The sequence below is a fragment of the Argentina silus genome (assembly GCF_951799395.1).
Source record: "Argentina silus genome assembly, chromosome: 12".
Classification (NCBI taxonomy): Eukaryota; Metazoa; Chordata; class Actinopteri; order Argentiniformes; family Argentinidae; genus Argentina; species Argentina silus.
Window position 1 is genome coordinate 21,267,769 of NC_139666.1, and position 13,540 is coordinate 21,281,308.

A 13,540-nucleotide genomic window follows, 5' to 3' on the forward strand; every position below is an offset into this window, starting at 1 on the left:
CTCCAGGCTCAGAATTAGAATGCAGTACAAAGTTGGACACTTACTGCATTGTTAACATTCCAGAGGTCACGTGAGGGACCAATGCACGTCAGCACCGCACATACTGCAGGCGGGGCTTCCTACATGCATTTCGATCTACTCAATAATACAACATTATTGATACTCCATGCAAAACCACTTTGACTCTTGAAACCGGGTAAAAAGGTTAAAGGCTAATGAAGTGAAATTCTTCTTTGTAGTAATTACACTATGAATCAAAGATTGTCTCTTTCACAAAAAGTTTCCAATACTTCAAACAATTCAATTTTCTTAAATCAAGAAGCTGGAAAACGAAATTAATGTATGTAACACACTTACACTCTCACTCTCGCTCACACACACACAAAGTATGCAGCATCATACCAAGTCATATACTGTACAGTCTATCCCTCTACCCTTACAACACTCCGTACCAAAACGTGGACCAATCCACTGCCTCGTTTCTCCACGATGTTTGCATTGATGAGCCAATACCTGAGCTTTGCATTTCAACAAACTTTATTTTCACAACCAACCTCTGACATCACCAAAGGGATATGTATATTAGTTTACATCATGACATCATGAGGTCAAATGCTTTTCATACACACAAACATTGCACTGGTGAACAGGCCTGATCCAATGAAGAGAAGTGTGTAAGAAAATTAATCTTTTGAAAAGACACATAATAACAAATAAGCGCAATAGACATAGCCTCTATATGCTCCAGGCAAAGGGCAGGGGTAGAGAGCAGGAGAAGGCACATGTATACTGCTATGGCATGCCTCTCTGATCACTACAATGCATAATAAAGTTCCCAGCATTTCTCAAACAGCATAGAGAGTAAATACAATCACTTCAACCGGACAATATTCACAACTGATACAAGTAATAGATGTGGAACAGGTAAAGAAATGTGGAAAAAGAAGAAACAAAAAGTAAGAAAATAGAAACAAACAAACAAACAAATACTTTACTGATAACAGTGTCAAAATATAATGCTTTACAATGTTTCTAAAGAAGTTATTGGATATTCTTTTATAGCAATATGAAAATCTGGAGTGAGACCAGAGGCATTCTGTGGAATGCAAAAATAAACATCTGTAAAAAGAAGAGGGCTGTTGTGTCACAACAGCAGTATCACAGGGGTGGCTGGTGGAGGTAGAAATCGGAGGACAGGCTCATTGTGACACATGGAATGGAATGAGGAGCAGTGATACTAATCCTCATTCCATTCTATGCATTACAATGAGCTTGCTCTCCAATTTCTACCTCCACCAGCCTCTCCAGCAGTACCAGTATTACAAACTAAGGCACTAGCACCTCAGGACTAGCCTACTATTGTCCAGATCTATTGTGACAAGTGTCTCTGAACATCGGGGGTGCATGGTCAGGAGTCATGCTCCAAACCCCTAAGGGAGGCTACTCTCAGTCATAGAAGGCATGGACGTACAAGTCCAATTCGCCCAGCATCTACACAAAGGGATGTGCAAATGACCACTGTACTTTAATGTCCTGTTTCAAGACAGAAGCATCCACATTTCAAAAGTTGAGACGGCTGATGAGCTCAACTCAGCAAAGCACAATCTTGATTTGTGTCAGTCAGTGACACTTCTCCTGAATGGAGAGGGAACACATCCTGGGAGACAAACTGGTCCAGCAAACTCCTTGGAATGTTCTCCTCACCAAATTCTACACCAATGTTTTTATTCACTCCAAAATAAGTTCACTTCTCCAGAGTGTGAGTGTGTAAAAATGTGCATTATATGTTGTAGCTGGGATGTCATTAGAGTACATGAGTTTAGCACCCAAGTCCTGTGTGGTCCTGTTTGGCTAGCATGGCGTTAGCATGGTTCTAGCAATACTTAGATTGTTTGATTCCCGCTGGGACCACATCAAAATGTATGCACTGTAATGCAGGTTTTTGGGGATAACATCATCTGGTAAATGGCATATATTACTGGATTATTAAATTATATGATTAAAGGGGACATGAGTGACTTGTGTGTTGAGCAGTAGTGTCTGGTAGGTCACTCAAGAGGAGCAGCAGAAATGCACAGGTTGTTTAAGGCACAGGCGACCTGTACTATCTTATCAAAGGTGGTCAGGTTTGAGGTGCGCTCAGCGGCTGTGAAGGGGCTCTCGACCGGGCCTGTCAGCATGGCGTACCTCTGCTTCACCATGGAGATGACCCGCTCCACGTGCCTGCGTACATTCAGCCTCTCGGGGGAGGAGCCAGCCAGATGGCGGCCATCTCCGCCGTCGCCATGGCAGCCGGTGATTTTGAGCAGGGCCCCGCGGGCGGCCACTGACTCGCCGATGTCCAGATCCCTGTCGGCCAGGACGACGTCGCCTGGGAGGAGCTTGGACAAGAAACCACACCCCTCCGCCAGGCTCTTGTCGCTGACACTTCCAGGTGACCCCCGGGAGATGAAGGTGACCACGCCCTGCGGGGCCACACCTATCAGGTACTTCAGCGTGCTCTGGGAGCAGGAGTGATGCGAAGTTGCCGTAACCGTCGCCCCCTGCTGGTTCCCCTGTGACACCACGGGCCTCTCCATAGTCACGGTGAAGCAGTCTATGATGACGGCACAGTCCGGGTACGAGGAACGGAGCGCAACCGGGAGATTCTTCCGGAGCTCTGCACGGGAAGGCCAGAAGACGGCCGTGGGCACCAGCGTCGTCGACATGATGTTGACCATGCGGTGCACCGCCCGGGTTACCGTGACGACCTTCACGCCGAAGCGGTAGGCGAGGTCCTGGTTCCGGAGGTCCAGTCGGAGCCGCATCAACGTCAGCAGCAGCTGCTGGAACTTGGACAGCTTGACGCTCTTGGCCCCTCCCCCGTTCATGTGAGGCGCCAGGAGCCACATGACCGTTTCGAACACAAAGTAGTTGGGCAGGCCCGTGTAGAACCGCACCTTCTCCGCGTCGCTCCTCAGAGATGTCTCCACGAGAGACATCTTCTCCACAGACTCCCGGAGAGCCCGGTTCTCCTTCCTCAGGGATTTGAGAACGTCCTCGTAGTTGGTGGGCGTGTCGCCGCCGCCGGCGGACCTCTTGCTCGGGGGCTTCCCTTCTCTACCTCTGCTCCTGTCACTCGCCGGTTCGGATTCTTCCTCATCCTCCTCCTCATCATCATCCTCACTGCTCATGGATGAGGATGCGCTCTCTGCCTCCACCACGTCTTCCTGGTTCTGACCCAGGTTCCCCCCGACCACCACGGACCTGCCCTGACCCTGGAGGAACAGCAGGGCGTTGGCCGCCTCGACCTGGGCTTCCTGCTTGTCTGACAGCTCAAAGGCTCCAGATTCCTTCATCTCAGGGGACATCGGAACAGGATCAAACACAGTGGGGACATAATCTGGAGACCGCGGGTTCTTTACTTGTTTGCCTAAAGTTGAGGGAAGAAGAAAAAAAGAGGACAAGAAACTTTAGATTTCAGAAAAAATGCTTCATACTAATCTTTGAAGTTTGTATTGTGCTTCGTTTATCAGGAGACCAACAAAGAAGGAACAAAATACAGCTTTTTGTCTTTTCCAATTATCTACTAAATTAATGTGTTTTCAGGGAACTCAATAAACTTAAGACACTGGGCAAGAGCTACAGGGCCCGGCAATGTATCCTACACCACTGCACTAAGTTCATTGTTTTCTTGACAAGTTTGGCTGCGTGCTGTGCAGTGCTGCCTACCTGAGATGAAATGAGTACTACACAGCCTGCTACCGTCGTTTGGCAGCCAGCCCTCTCGGTTCACAGCTGCGATCCAACGTTGTTTTCTTTCAGGGTCGCGTGGAAAACGGTAAAAAGACAAAGTGGTGCCTGCAGTTCTTCTATTCCTGCAGCCTGTCACCACGCATGTGTGAACCATAGTAAGGCCACGGGGTGCGTGGAGGTGTGTGTTGTGGTATTTGTCTACTATTTTGACTCCCAAAATGGTGGCCTGGCAAACGAGAAACGCCGGAGTTCTGCGTCATCTCGAGTGTTCACTTTAGGTGATGTGATTGGTCGAACGGCCTCTCTTGACGTCACTAGCGTGCGACAAATGTTTGTTTTATGATACGCGCTTAGTTGGACAATATTAGCTTTAAGAGCCAACATACGTTGAAGGTATGGCTGTGGAATCAAGAGTCACACAAGAAGAAATTAAGAAAGAACCCGAAAAACCAGTGGACAGAGAAAAGGTGGTTTAGTCGTTAATCTAACGATGAGTTTTGAGACACACTGGCGCTCGTGCCATTCATCTGTTTGTTGTGTTGAACTAGCAGGATTAGCTTTGGCTAGTATATGGTTTGCAAATTGCATTGCGAACACTTGGTTTTAAGCTGATTGAATATCAATTATGAGATACTGTTTATGCATACAGATATGAATAGTTCATCAACTGACGCACATGCTTGCAAGTAGGCCTAGAGGAGTGCATATGTTGTTGTTGATATCGATGTAACACAAATTGTCTGTTGCTAACTAGCTAACTGACTCTACGCGTTGACATTCAGACCTGTCCACTGCTTTTGAGGGTGTTCACTACGAACAATGGGAGACATCACAGGATGGACGAGTTCGCCAGGGGGAATGTTCCATCGAGCGAGCTACAGATTTACACCTGGTAAGTGCCGGCTGTTGTATGCTGTACACTCTCACGTAGCCATACCTAAACATCTCGTGTTCTCAGGAAAGCCTGGCCTCAACAAGGTTATGTGCTGTATAATGGACCGACAGTTGTATTGGTTGTAGGGGAGGCTGGTGGAGGGAGAAATCAGAGGACAGGCTCATTGTAATGCATTCATTACATTGAGACCGTCCTCCGATTTCTACCTCCACCAGCCCCCCCTGAACTGTACAATGGTCCACCCTAGTCTCAGGAAATACATCGGCTGTGTGAAGATGCTAACCCTGAAGATGCTAAAATAAGTGCCTGTCCTTCCTTGCACACAGGATGGACGCTACCCTGAAAGAGCTCACCAGCCTTGTGAAAGAGGTGTATCCCGAAGCCCGGAAGAAGGGCACACATTTCGGCTTCGCCATCGTCTACCCTGACCCCAAGAGACAAGGTTACAGGTGACAGATGTTCCTTGTCAAGTCCATGGACACATACATGCCCTAGTGAACATCAATGAGTTGATTAAACCAAGATTCTGTCCTGAAACAACCCCTACACCATGGCCCATCATACTTATCTTGATCAGAAAGGGTTGGATAAGTATAAGCAAGATGGGCTTAGTGGAATTCTTGCTATCAGCGGGTAAGACGGAGATACCACCCTCTTGATTCACCTGTCCAACCTGTTGAGAGATACACAATGGTTTCGGTTAGGGGGTTGTTTCTACAAGGGGCTTAACTGTCTAACTGTGGTTGCTTGTTTCTTCTTTTTCTTATGTTTTTTTGGCAGAGTTGACACTTTTCTTGTGTATTGTTGCTGGAGTAGGAAAAGAACATTTAGGGTACATCCTCATATCCCGGTCCTCTGGTTTCTTGTTTGTTTCAGAGTGAAGGACATAGGCAACACGGTGTCGGGTCGGAAGGGCACTGATGATTCCATGACATTGCAGTCTCAGCGGTTCCAGATTGGAGACTACCTGGATATCTCCATCACCCCACCCAACAGAGCCCCCCCAATCCAGGGCCGCATGAGGCCCTACTGACCCCCCCCCCAACCACAGAAAAGTAATGTGCTAGTAGAGATGTTTTTTTTATTTACTGTATGATGTGTTCTCATCAAATTGTTTTTGAAGTATACATTAAACTCACTATCATGTCTTCTTTTGTGAAATAAACGTTTTTCTTTTTCAATCTGTGTACAGTACACCTCTTCATAACACTTCGTCTCTTAGCATTTCAACATCTGAAGTTTTGGGGAAAATGGATTCTATATCGCTGTCAAAGTGGGGCAGTTTCCCGGAAACACAGGTTAAGCATACTCCTATGCATTTTTTTCTATTGAAAGTATGATATGGTCAAGGGGTCGTCTTAATCTGTGTCCAGGATATCCTGTGATATGGAAATCAGAAGGAGGCCATGGGTAGATTTATAATTCACAGCTGGAGATATCCCAGTCTTCACATATGCCATTATTCTCATTCTTCCATATTTATTAGTCAGGCTTATACAGACAGATAAAACACAAAGAAGAACTACAAAAGTGCAAGATGAATATTCATGCATCAGGGAAAATAAAGGTCCAACACATACAGATATTCATTAGTCTACCTCAGGGATACTCAGTCCTGGTTTATGTCCCAGCCTAGTGCCATCACACCTGATTGAACTGATTTTCAAAACCTTGATTAGCTTAGTCAGGTGTGTTACTGCTGAGCTGGGACAAAAGGCCAGCGGTAGCACAGCTCTCCAGTACCAGGGATGGGCCAGTTGTTCCACTCAGGAGTGTGACAGGACTCTGTATGTAGAATTGATACCCATGCCGTGGATGTGCTCCAGCCTCTTAAGCTCGGTCAGACACAGGAAGTACATGGGAGCCTTGGTGCCGACGCCTGTGATCCGCCTCAGCTCCTCCATCAGGATCCCATCCCCTCCTGCAGGGGGAGCCACAGAGCAACATGAGAGTGGGGTTAACACCATGACAAATGTGACGGGTAGGTTTCATTGACAGTCAATGGAAGTGGTTGAGAGTGAGTAGTACGGACACACAACTCTATTTGGTCTACTCATTCACACTACAGGGCCGAGCTGAGCTGTGCTGGCCTAGTTAGGCATCCACCATAGTTGCTAAAACAGTGCTGGAAAGGCCAAAGTAAAAGTAAAATATATATGAAGAAATAATATCTGATCCTGGCTGTCCAGGACCAGGATTGAGCACCAGTAAAGGAAACAGTAGTTAAAAAAAAAAAAGTTTTAAAGTGCGACTGACTGACCGTAGTGTTTCTCCTCAGTGGCCGTGTTGATGCTCTGGATGGCCTGGTTGAGGCTGGACAGGGGCACCTGTCTCAGGTAGCTGGGCAGACTTAGGAACTCCTTCTCTGACACCTGGGCCAGACTATGGACTCTCCTAGGAGACAGAGCGAGAGAGGAAGAGAAGAGAGAGGGTTAGGGTTAGACTTGATAAGAAAAAAACTTGATAAGAAAAAAAGAGATCACATCAAAAGAGAATACAAGTAGCTAAACCTTTTCGATCAACTGAGCAAGAATGAAAATGATATTCCATTATATTGTTATGTTGTAAATGTAAGTTTACCTGTTCTCTTTCCCTGCTGGCTTGGGGAGTGGATTAACTCCTGCTGTGGTGGGTTTCTTGCACTGGGAAATAAGCTACAAGAAAAGGCAACACCATCATCAGTACAAAGTATATACACTAGATGTCAGTGACTGACACACACACACACACACACACACACACACACACACACACACACACACACGTTCAGTTCCCTCACCTTACAGATGTCCTGTGTGACAGAGCTAAGGTCGGGCATCTCAGGGGTGCAGGGCTCTGGGTAGCCCCCCCTGACCCTGGGGGTGCCCAGGTTAAAGGTCTGGGTGGGACCGTCCTGCTCCAGGGAGGGGAAGAGGGGCTCTCCAGACCCCTCTCTACGCTCAGGCAACACCCCTATCCAACCAACAGCCTTCTAGAGATAGAAAGACGGAGACACAGACAGGCACATTAACTACACTAGAGCCTTGGCATTTAATACACTCAAACATGACTAACTTTATTTTCTTATTCCATAAGAGAGAGTTTCATTAGCTTCACTTCCCTTGGTAACTACATGACTATATTTAACTTTTAACCAACATTCTCAGGTCCACAGGAAATAATTTAAGGACACTGCTCATACCCTATATCTGAATATACAGTGTGTGTGTGTGTGTGTGTATGTGTGTGTAGCTAATATTCAAAAGGGTGCTGTGGGAGATGATTGACGCGAGGTAAAGCCAATGGCTACGTGGCGTGCATTTTCAATGGCTCAGTTTCTATTGGCCTAACATAGGCCAAGTTTGACGTGTTGGTCCACCAGACCTTTGGTGCATTTGGGCGGACGTGTCTGGGAACGAGACTAGCGTTACTCTATGAGCTTACTCTAGGTAGGGAGCTGCCGAAGTAGGACTCCAGACTGGGCATCTCAGGCGTGGCGTTGTCCTCGGAATCTTCTAGCACAATCTCTGGAACATTGTAGCACCAGGCACTGCTGAAGTCTTCCGCTCTCCTATTGGACGGCAGGTGTTCCGAGGGAGGGGCCTCATCTTCTTGTGTGTCAGTGGCGTCATCGTCTCTGGCGCCCTGTAACAACGTGACCATGGTCATTCACCATGTATTTGAGTGCAGTTTTAAGTTATTCGCTAGTCCAGGGCCAGCCAAAGTTTGGCCCGCGGGGGACGTGGTTTGGTCCAAGAGAGGATCATTTGGATGGTCACATGGATCGGCAGTAGCCAACATATTGCTTATATAAAGCATCGTCTTTTTTCTTTTTTTTCCCACCACAGATCACCACTCAGATTTTATTTTGGCCCACCAAGCAAAAAGGTTTGGGGCAGCCTTGCTCTAGTCCAATCCCCCCCCAATGACTATACACTCTAATCCCCCCCCAATGACTATACACTCCAATCCCCCCCCAATGACTATACACTCCAATCCCCCCCCAATGACTATACACTCCAATCCCCCCCCAATGACTATACACTCCAATCCCCCCCCCAATGACTATACACTCAAAAGGCCACAGAACAAAGGTCTGTTTTTCTTGGTTCTTATATTTCCTGTCCTTTATTTCCTGTTTCATGTTATGTGACAATTGTGTGTTGGTAAATAACTGTTGTTAAGTCTTGTATTTTGACCAATCAAAATGGTCAAAACAAAACCGACGGACTGACAGCAATGTTGTACCTTTCTGGTGCTGAGGAGTCTGTTGATGTAGGGGGTCTCGAACACTGGGGCCTCAGGGGTGGCCTGGTGGTTGTCACGGAAACAGGGGGACTCTGGAACGTTGTCTCCCTGCAGAGGTTGAGCGGAGCTGCCGTGTGACCTAGTGATCATAAAACCTGGGGTGCAGAACACAGGAGGCTCTGGAGACTCCATACTCTCTGTAAACAACAACAACAACAACAAATAAAACAAGAGAGATATCCGTTATCTGTGGTGTAAACCCACTGAGAAACAACTCCAACACATTTGTATTGCCCCAGAGGGGTAATGGTTACCGTCGGTGGCCAGGCAGTGCATGACAGAGTGTTGTTGGGAGAGGCTGTGTGCTGGTCGCTGGGGCAGCCCTCCTAAGCTGGAGGACTCGGCTAAGCTGTTCAGGACAGAGCATTATGTTATTGCATGTAGCGGATTAGTCTCAAACTCTTAGATTCTGGGTTCCGAGATTGGTGGCAGATGGAAGACTACATCGTCAAAAAGTTGACTCTGCTGCAAAACCCTAATCCATTAGAATATAGAGCACAGGGTATTCTACTTTAATTTTAATATGAAAAGACCTGTAAGTCGTTGTAACATTGGGTGTCAAGGAGCAGAGGCTGATGCACAGACCTATAAACAAATACGACCAGATATAGGATGCTGCAGGGCACACACACACACACACAAAACACACATAACACACACACACCTGGCAGTTTTTGTGGCCTTCCTGCGATGTAGGTCCATAGTGAAGTCGTTGTTGAGACACATGGTGTGTTCTGAGATCCCAAAGTCCTCTATGCGGGGCGTCTGGGGATCGTCCTCATCCATGCGCAGGGTACACTTGGGTGTTTTGGGCATGGGGGGCTGCATGGCCATGACTAAGGAGGGTGGAGACAGGGACATCATGGGGGTGGGGGCTGCCTCACAGGAGAACCCTGCGCCCCCCAGGACCCTCTCTAGGGCGATCTCCGACAGGCCGAAGTCGGAGAGCTGGGGGGTACGCATGGGGTCCTCGGGCCGCAGGTGGGGCATCTTAAAGGGAGTCATGGGAGGGAGGTGCTCCTGAGGCCCCTCCCCCTGGTCCTCCTCTTCTCCCTCTGTCTCATCTTCCTCCTTATCGCCATTGGCTGAAGCTTCTGCATCATCACCTTTGACCTCTGTGGGAGAGAGTAGCGACTGTAGTTCAACACAACATATTCTGCAGGAGAGGTTGCAGAGTAACCCTGAGTTACAAAGGTTGTTTAATGGTTTGTCTCCATTGAGTGCCTGGTAATCCAGGAGAGAGCTTCACCACATACTGTAGAGCTGTCAATCTAAATCTTCCATATACAGTACTACATAATAAACTGTTATACAAAAAACGTAACAATGTCAAATTAAAAGTGCATCAGATGAACATTTAGTTATGCTAACCTTTCTGTGTGTTCTTGGGAGCCTGGTAGCCGTATTTTTCATAGTGTCTCCGCAGTCTCAGAATGTCCTCAGTGTTGCGTTGTTTTAGCACCATACATGACTTTATGAAGCTCCTCACGTCGCTCTCCTCTGCTTGCTGACGCACAAGCTGACTCTGGACTTGTTCCTGTTGAGGTAGAAACGAAATTAGTTGTTTAGATGGATGGTGCAGCTAAGAGAGCAACTGCATGGCTTGGCCAGGATTTCTCCATCAGCATATCATGAATGACTTTAATTAATTTGTATGTAATACGTTAAATGTAAACATTTCACATGTTATGGTCTAGTGGCTACCCCATCATCTATGACCTTTTGTTAGTATTTTATTGGAGTCGTTTTCATACACGACTATCAAGAGAGACAGAAACACTTCAAACAGAGATCATTCTGGCAGTGGCATTTCATTTTCCAGCTACTTGACGTTACCTTCAGTCCCCTGACCTCCGAGTGCAGCTCATGCAATACTCGCACTGCGCCCTCAGTGTTTTCTGAAAGTACAGGTTAGAAAATGTAAATGCTGGAGAATTAATTTGTATACAGTAACTTGGCGAACTGTATGGCTAACAGAAACGCAGAGGTTTGAGACGAGGGAGTCAGTCAGTCACATACCTCCATCATCGACGTTTTGATAAGCGTTCTGAAGGCTAGCAGTTTCGGTCTGCAAGGACACCGATAGGTTTCGCAACTTTGTGAAGAAGCGTGCTGATGTATCCATGGTTTACAAATACGTTGTTAAAACTATTTCTAAAAGTTATTTTGAACTTCAATTGACTATTTTCTCCCGTTTGTTTACGTTCATCCTGTACTATACTTTCGAATTTGGCGCCACTTCCGCTATTCAGCGGAAACGCACGTTTTCCTCTTTGCTTTTCGCTAGGGGTCACGGCAGGCAAATCGAGATTCAATGCTGCCATCTAGCGTTTAGAAATGTAAGAGACATGACTCAAGATGAGAATTTGGTGGATAGTATACTGTATAAGATATTCACAGTGACACAGAAGACATAAGTGTCAAATAAGTGACTTAAAATGACGTCTTCCATATGAACGTAGCATCATTATCCATCATCATTGTCACCATGTTCCATCAGAGAACCTAGGGTTGTGGTTCTATGCATTATTCAGTCTATACCCTCTTGAGCATTGGGAGGTGACAGAGCTGGGAGGTGGGGGAGCCTTATCAGATGACTGATTATTCTGAAGGATGGTGTATAAATACAGAGGAAACCGTGAAGGTCATCACAAACCTGCACTGGGACACATTCAGGTGAGCCAGAGAGCAGAACAGATTTCCATTTTAGTGAGAACCGTAGGCCTATATGTAGCTATTTACTGTAAACATATTCACTGGATATTATGTTAGAAAATAATTGAATTAATGGTGAGTGATATATGACATTTAATTGGTTTCCTCTTTTGCCATAGCTCAAAAGTCAGCTGGCTCCTTTTACACTGAAGATCAACATATTGATTGAGTTCCAGCCATGGCCATGTTCGGGAAGGTGTTGGAACCAGTGGGCTACATGCAGACCATGCGTGTCCTGGTCCAGGGCATCTCCTCCTACCTGGGCGGCGGCGCCTCTGCAGAGGAGACGGACCTGGCCAGGAAGAACCTGGACTACATTGACCTGGAGCTGGGCGCCTCGGGGCAGCAGGGCCTGCTGAGTGACCAGGAGGTGCATCGCCTGGAGGACGACCTGGCCGTGGTGTACTACCAGCTGGGCGCCGCCGTCAGGGCCCAGCCAGAGTTCACCAAGCGGGAGACGGAGGTGTTCCTGCAGTACGTGACGGAGCACCGCCTGGAGAGGCAACTGACGGCGCTCCACAGCCGCCTGATGGGCGTCTCGGCCCTGACGGACCAACCCACCCTGCTGGAGGAGCTGGTGCACAGCCGCAAGCCCAAACGCTGGGAGATGAGGGAGTTCTGTGTCAAGGTCAGTGGAGGGGTCGCAGAGAGGTCAGCCTGAGCCTAGTGACATAACACTTACAGAAATAGAATGAGTAGAATCAATGAATAGGATAGTCATTCTTATTCTATGATAGCAATGATTTGTCAGGCATTCCTCTGATTCAGAAGTGCTTTGCATTGTATAGAGTGAGGTACTGTACACTCACCCCCTCCATAACCACAGTTTATATACAGCCACCAACAAAAGTATATCACAGTTCTTATGCTTTTAATTTGGGAAGAACATTCTGAGCTGCCAAACAAATACATGTATCACCAATCTCTACAAGGCTCATGAGATCTAAAATAACACAAAATGGTCAATAGTATCATGAATTAATCAGGGGGAAAGTACTGATCAGAAGAGAACAGGAGTTAGATTACACTTCCAGCTCCTGGTCGATGTACAGAAACATGAAGGTGAGGAGGGTGAAATTACAGCCAGAATCAGAGACATAGTCTTTAGGATTATATGATTGATATACTGTTTTAAATAGACAGAGAGCTGGTGATTCTATGATAAAAAAATAACTGTAGATGTGTAACCCAACATCTCGCAGCTTCCAAAACCTGACCCGACCAGTACAATAGGTTAAAATCATGGGAGGCTGGAGGACGGGAAATCGGAGGACAGGCTCATTGTAGTGCATGGAATGTGATACCATTCCTTGATCCATTCCATGCACTACAATGAGCCCGTCCTACGATTTCTACCTCCACCAGTCTCCACTACCAGTCCAGTACAGTACAGTAGGCTACAATAGGATACAGTAGGATACAGTATTCTAATCTAAGAGTACATTAGTAGCTGACAGTGTGAAATAAGGACAGCAAAAGTCACGTCTGTTTGCGTCACTACTCAGAGAAGCAGCAGAGAAGGAGTTGAGAGGGAAAAAGTGCTGAATTCGACCTTGGGAGGAATAAACCCACACTGGAGGTTTTGTTCTCCTTGGGGAACTTATCAAGAACAAACACTGCCGCCAAAATGATGTGAGTGACTGATAAAACACACTGAGTCTACAGGCCGCTAAGTGATCTGGAAGAGCAGTCGCTCTGCCTGCCCGGACCACTACGTTGTACGACACATTTCTATTTCCACATCGCTAATTAGCCTCGGGAGCCTTGCCAAACGCTGATCCTACAAGAGAATGTGTGTAACAGTATAGCAGAGCTTTAATAGGCTAAGGTGGGGTAAAGCACCAGCATGTTTTTAACCTAATCAAGCAACTGGAACACAGCCACAGCTAACTGTGTCTCATTATAAGT

General features: G+C 46.8%; 2 protein-coding genes across 2 annotated transcripts; one reads left to right on the plus strand and one right to left on the minus strand.

Annotated features, from left to right (window-relative positions):
• Positions 1–4,057: 4,057 nt before the first annotated feature.
• On the plus strand, positions 4,058–5,778 carry sap18 (Sin3A-associated protein). The gene is made up of 4 exons (XM_083681693.1): positions 4,058–4,202; positions 4,518–4,627; positions 4,957–5,079; positions 5,507–5,778. The coding sequence occupies exons 1-4, from the start codon at positions 4,131–4,133 to the stop codon at positions 5,661–5,663; spliced, it is 462 nt and encodes a 153-aa protein (XP_083537819.1). The 5' UTR covers positions 4,058–4,130; the 3' UTR covers positions 5,664–5,778.
• A 390-nt stretch (positions 5,779–6,168) lies between these two features.
• ska3 (spindle and kinetochore associated complex subunit 3) lies at positions 6,169–11,075 on the minus strand. The gene is made up of 11 exons (XM_083681692.1): positions 10,937–11,075; positions 10,754–10,815; positions 10,289–10,454; positions 9,582–10,032; positions 9,172–9,266; positions 8,858–9,054; positions 8,054–8,254; positions 7,410–7,601; positions 7,211–7,284; positions 6,891–7,024; positions 6,169–6,551 (listed from the first exon to the last, which is right to left on the minus strand). The coding sequence occupies exons 1-11, from the start codon at positions 11,040–11,042 to the stop codon at positions 6,397–6,399; spliced, it is 1,833 nt and encodes a 610-aa protein (XP_083537818.1). The 5' UTR covers positions 11,043–11,075; the 3' UTR covers positions 6,169–6,396.
• Positions 11,076–13,540: the final 2,465 nt, after the last annotated feature.

Coding starts and splice junctions, on each gene's coding strand:
- ska3 (XM_083681692.1), bottom strand. CDS start 11,042: ATGGATACATCAGCACGCTTCTTCACAAAGTTGCGAAACCTATCGGTG. Junction 9,267..9,581: donor AAGGCCACAAAAACTGCCAG/GTGTGTGTGTGT, acceptor TGTCCTGAACAG/CTTAGCCGAGTCCTCCAGCT. Junction 7,285..7,409: donor TCACACAGGACATCTGTAAG/GTGAGGGAACTG, acceptor CTTTTCTTGTAG/CTTATTTCCCAGTGCAAGAA.
- sap18 (XM_083681693.1), top strand. CDS start 4,131: ATGGCTGTGGAATCAAGAGTCACACAAGAAGAAATTAAGAAAGAACCC. Junction 4,628..4,956: donor GAGCTACAGATTTACACCTG/GTAAGTGCCGGC, acceptor CCTTGCACACAG/GATGGACGCTACCCTGAAAG. Junction 5,080..5,506: donor CCCAAGAGACAAGGTTACAG/GTGACAGATGTT, acceptor TGTTTGTTTCAG/AGTGAAGGACATAGGCAACA.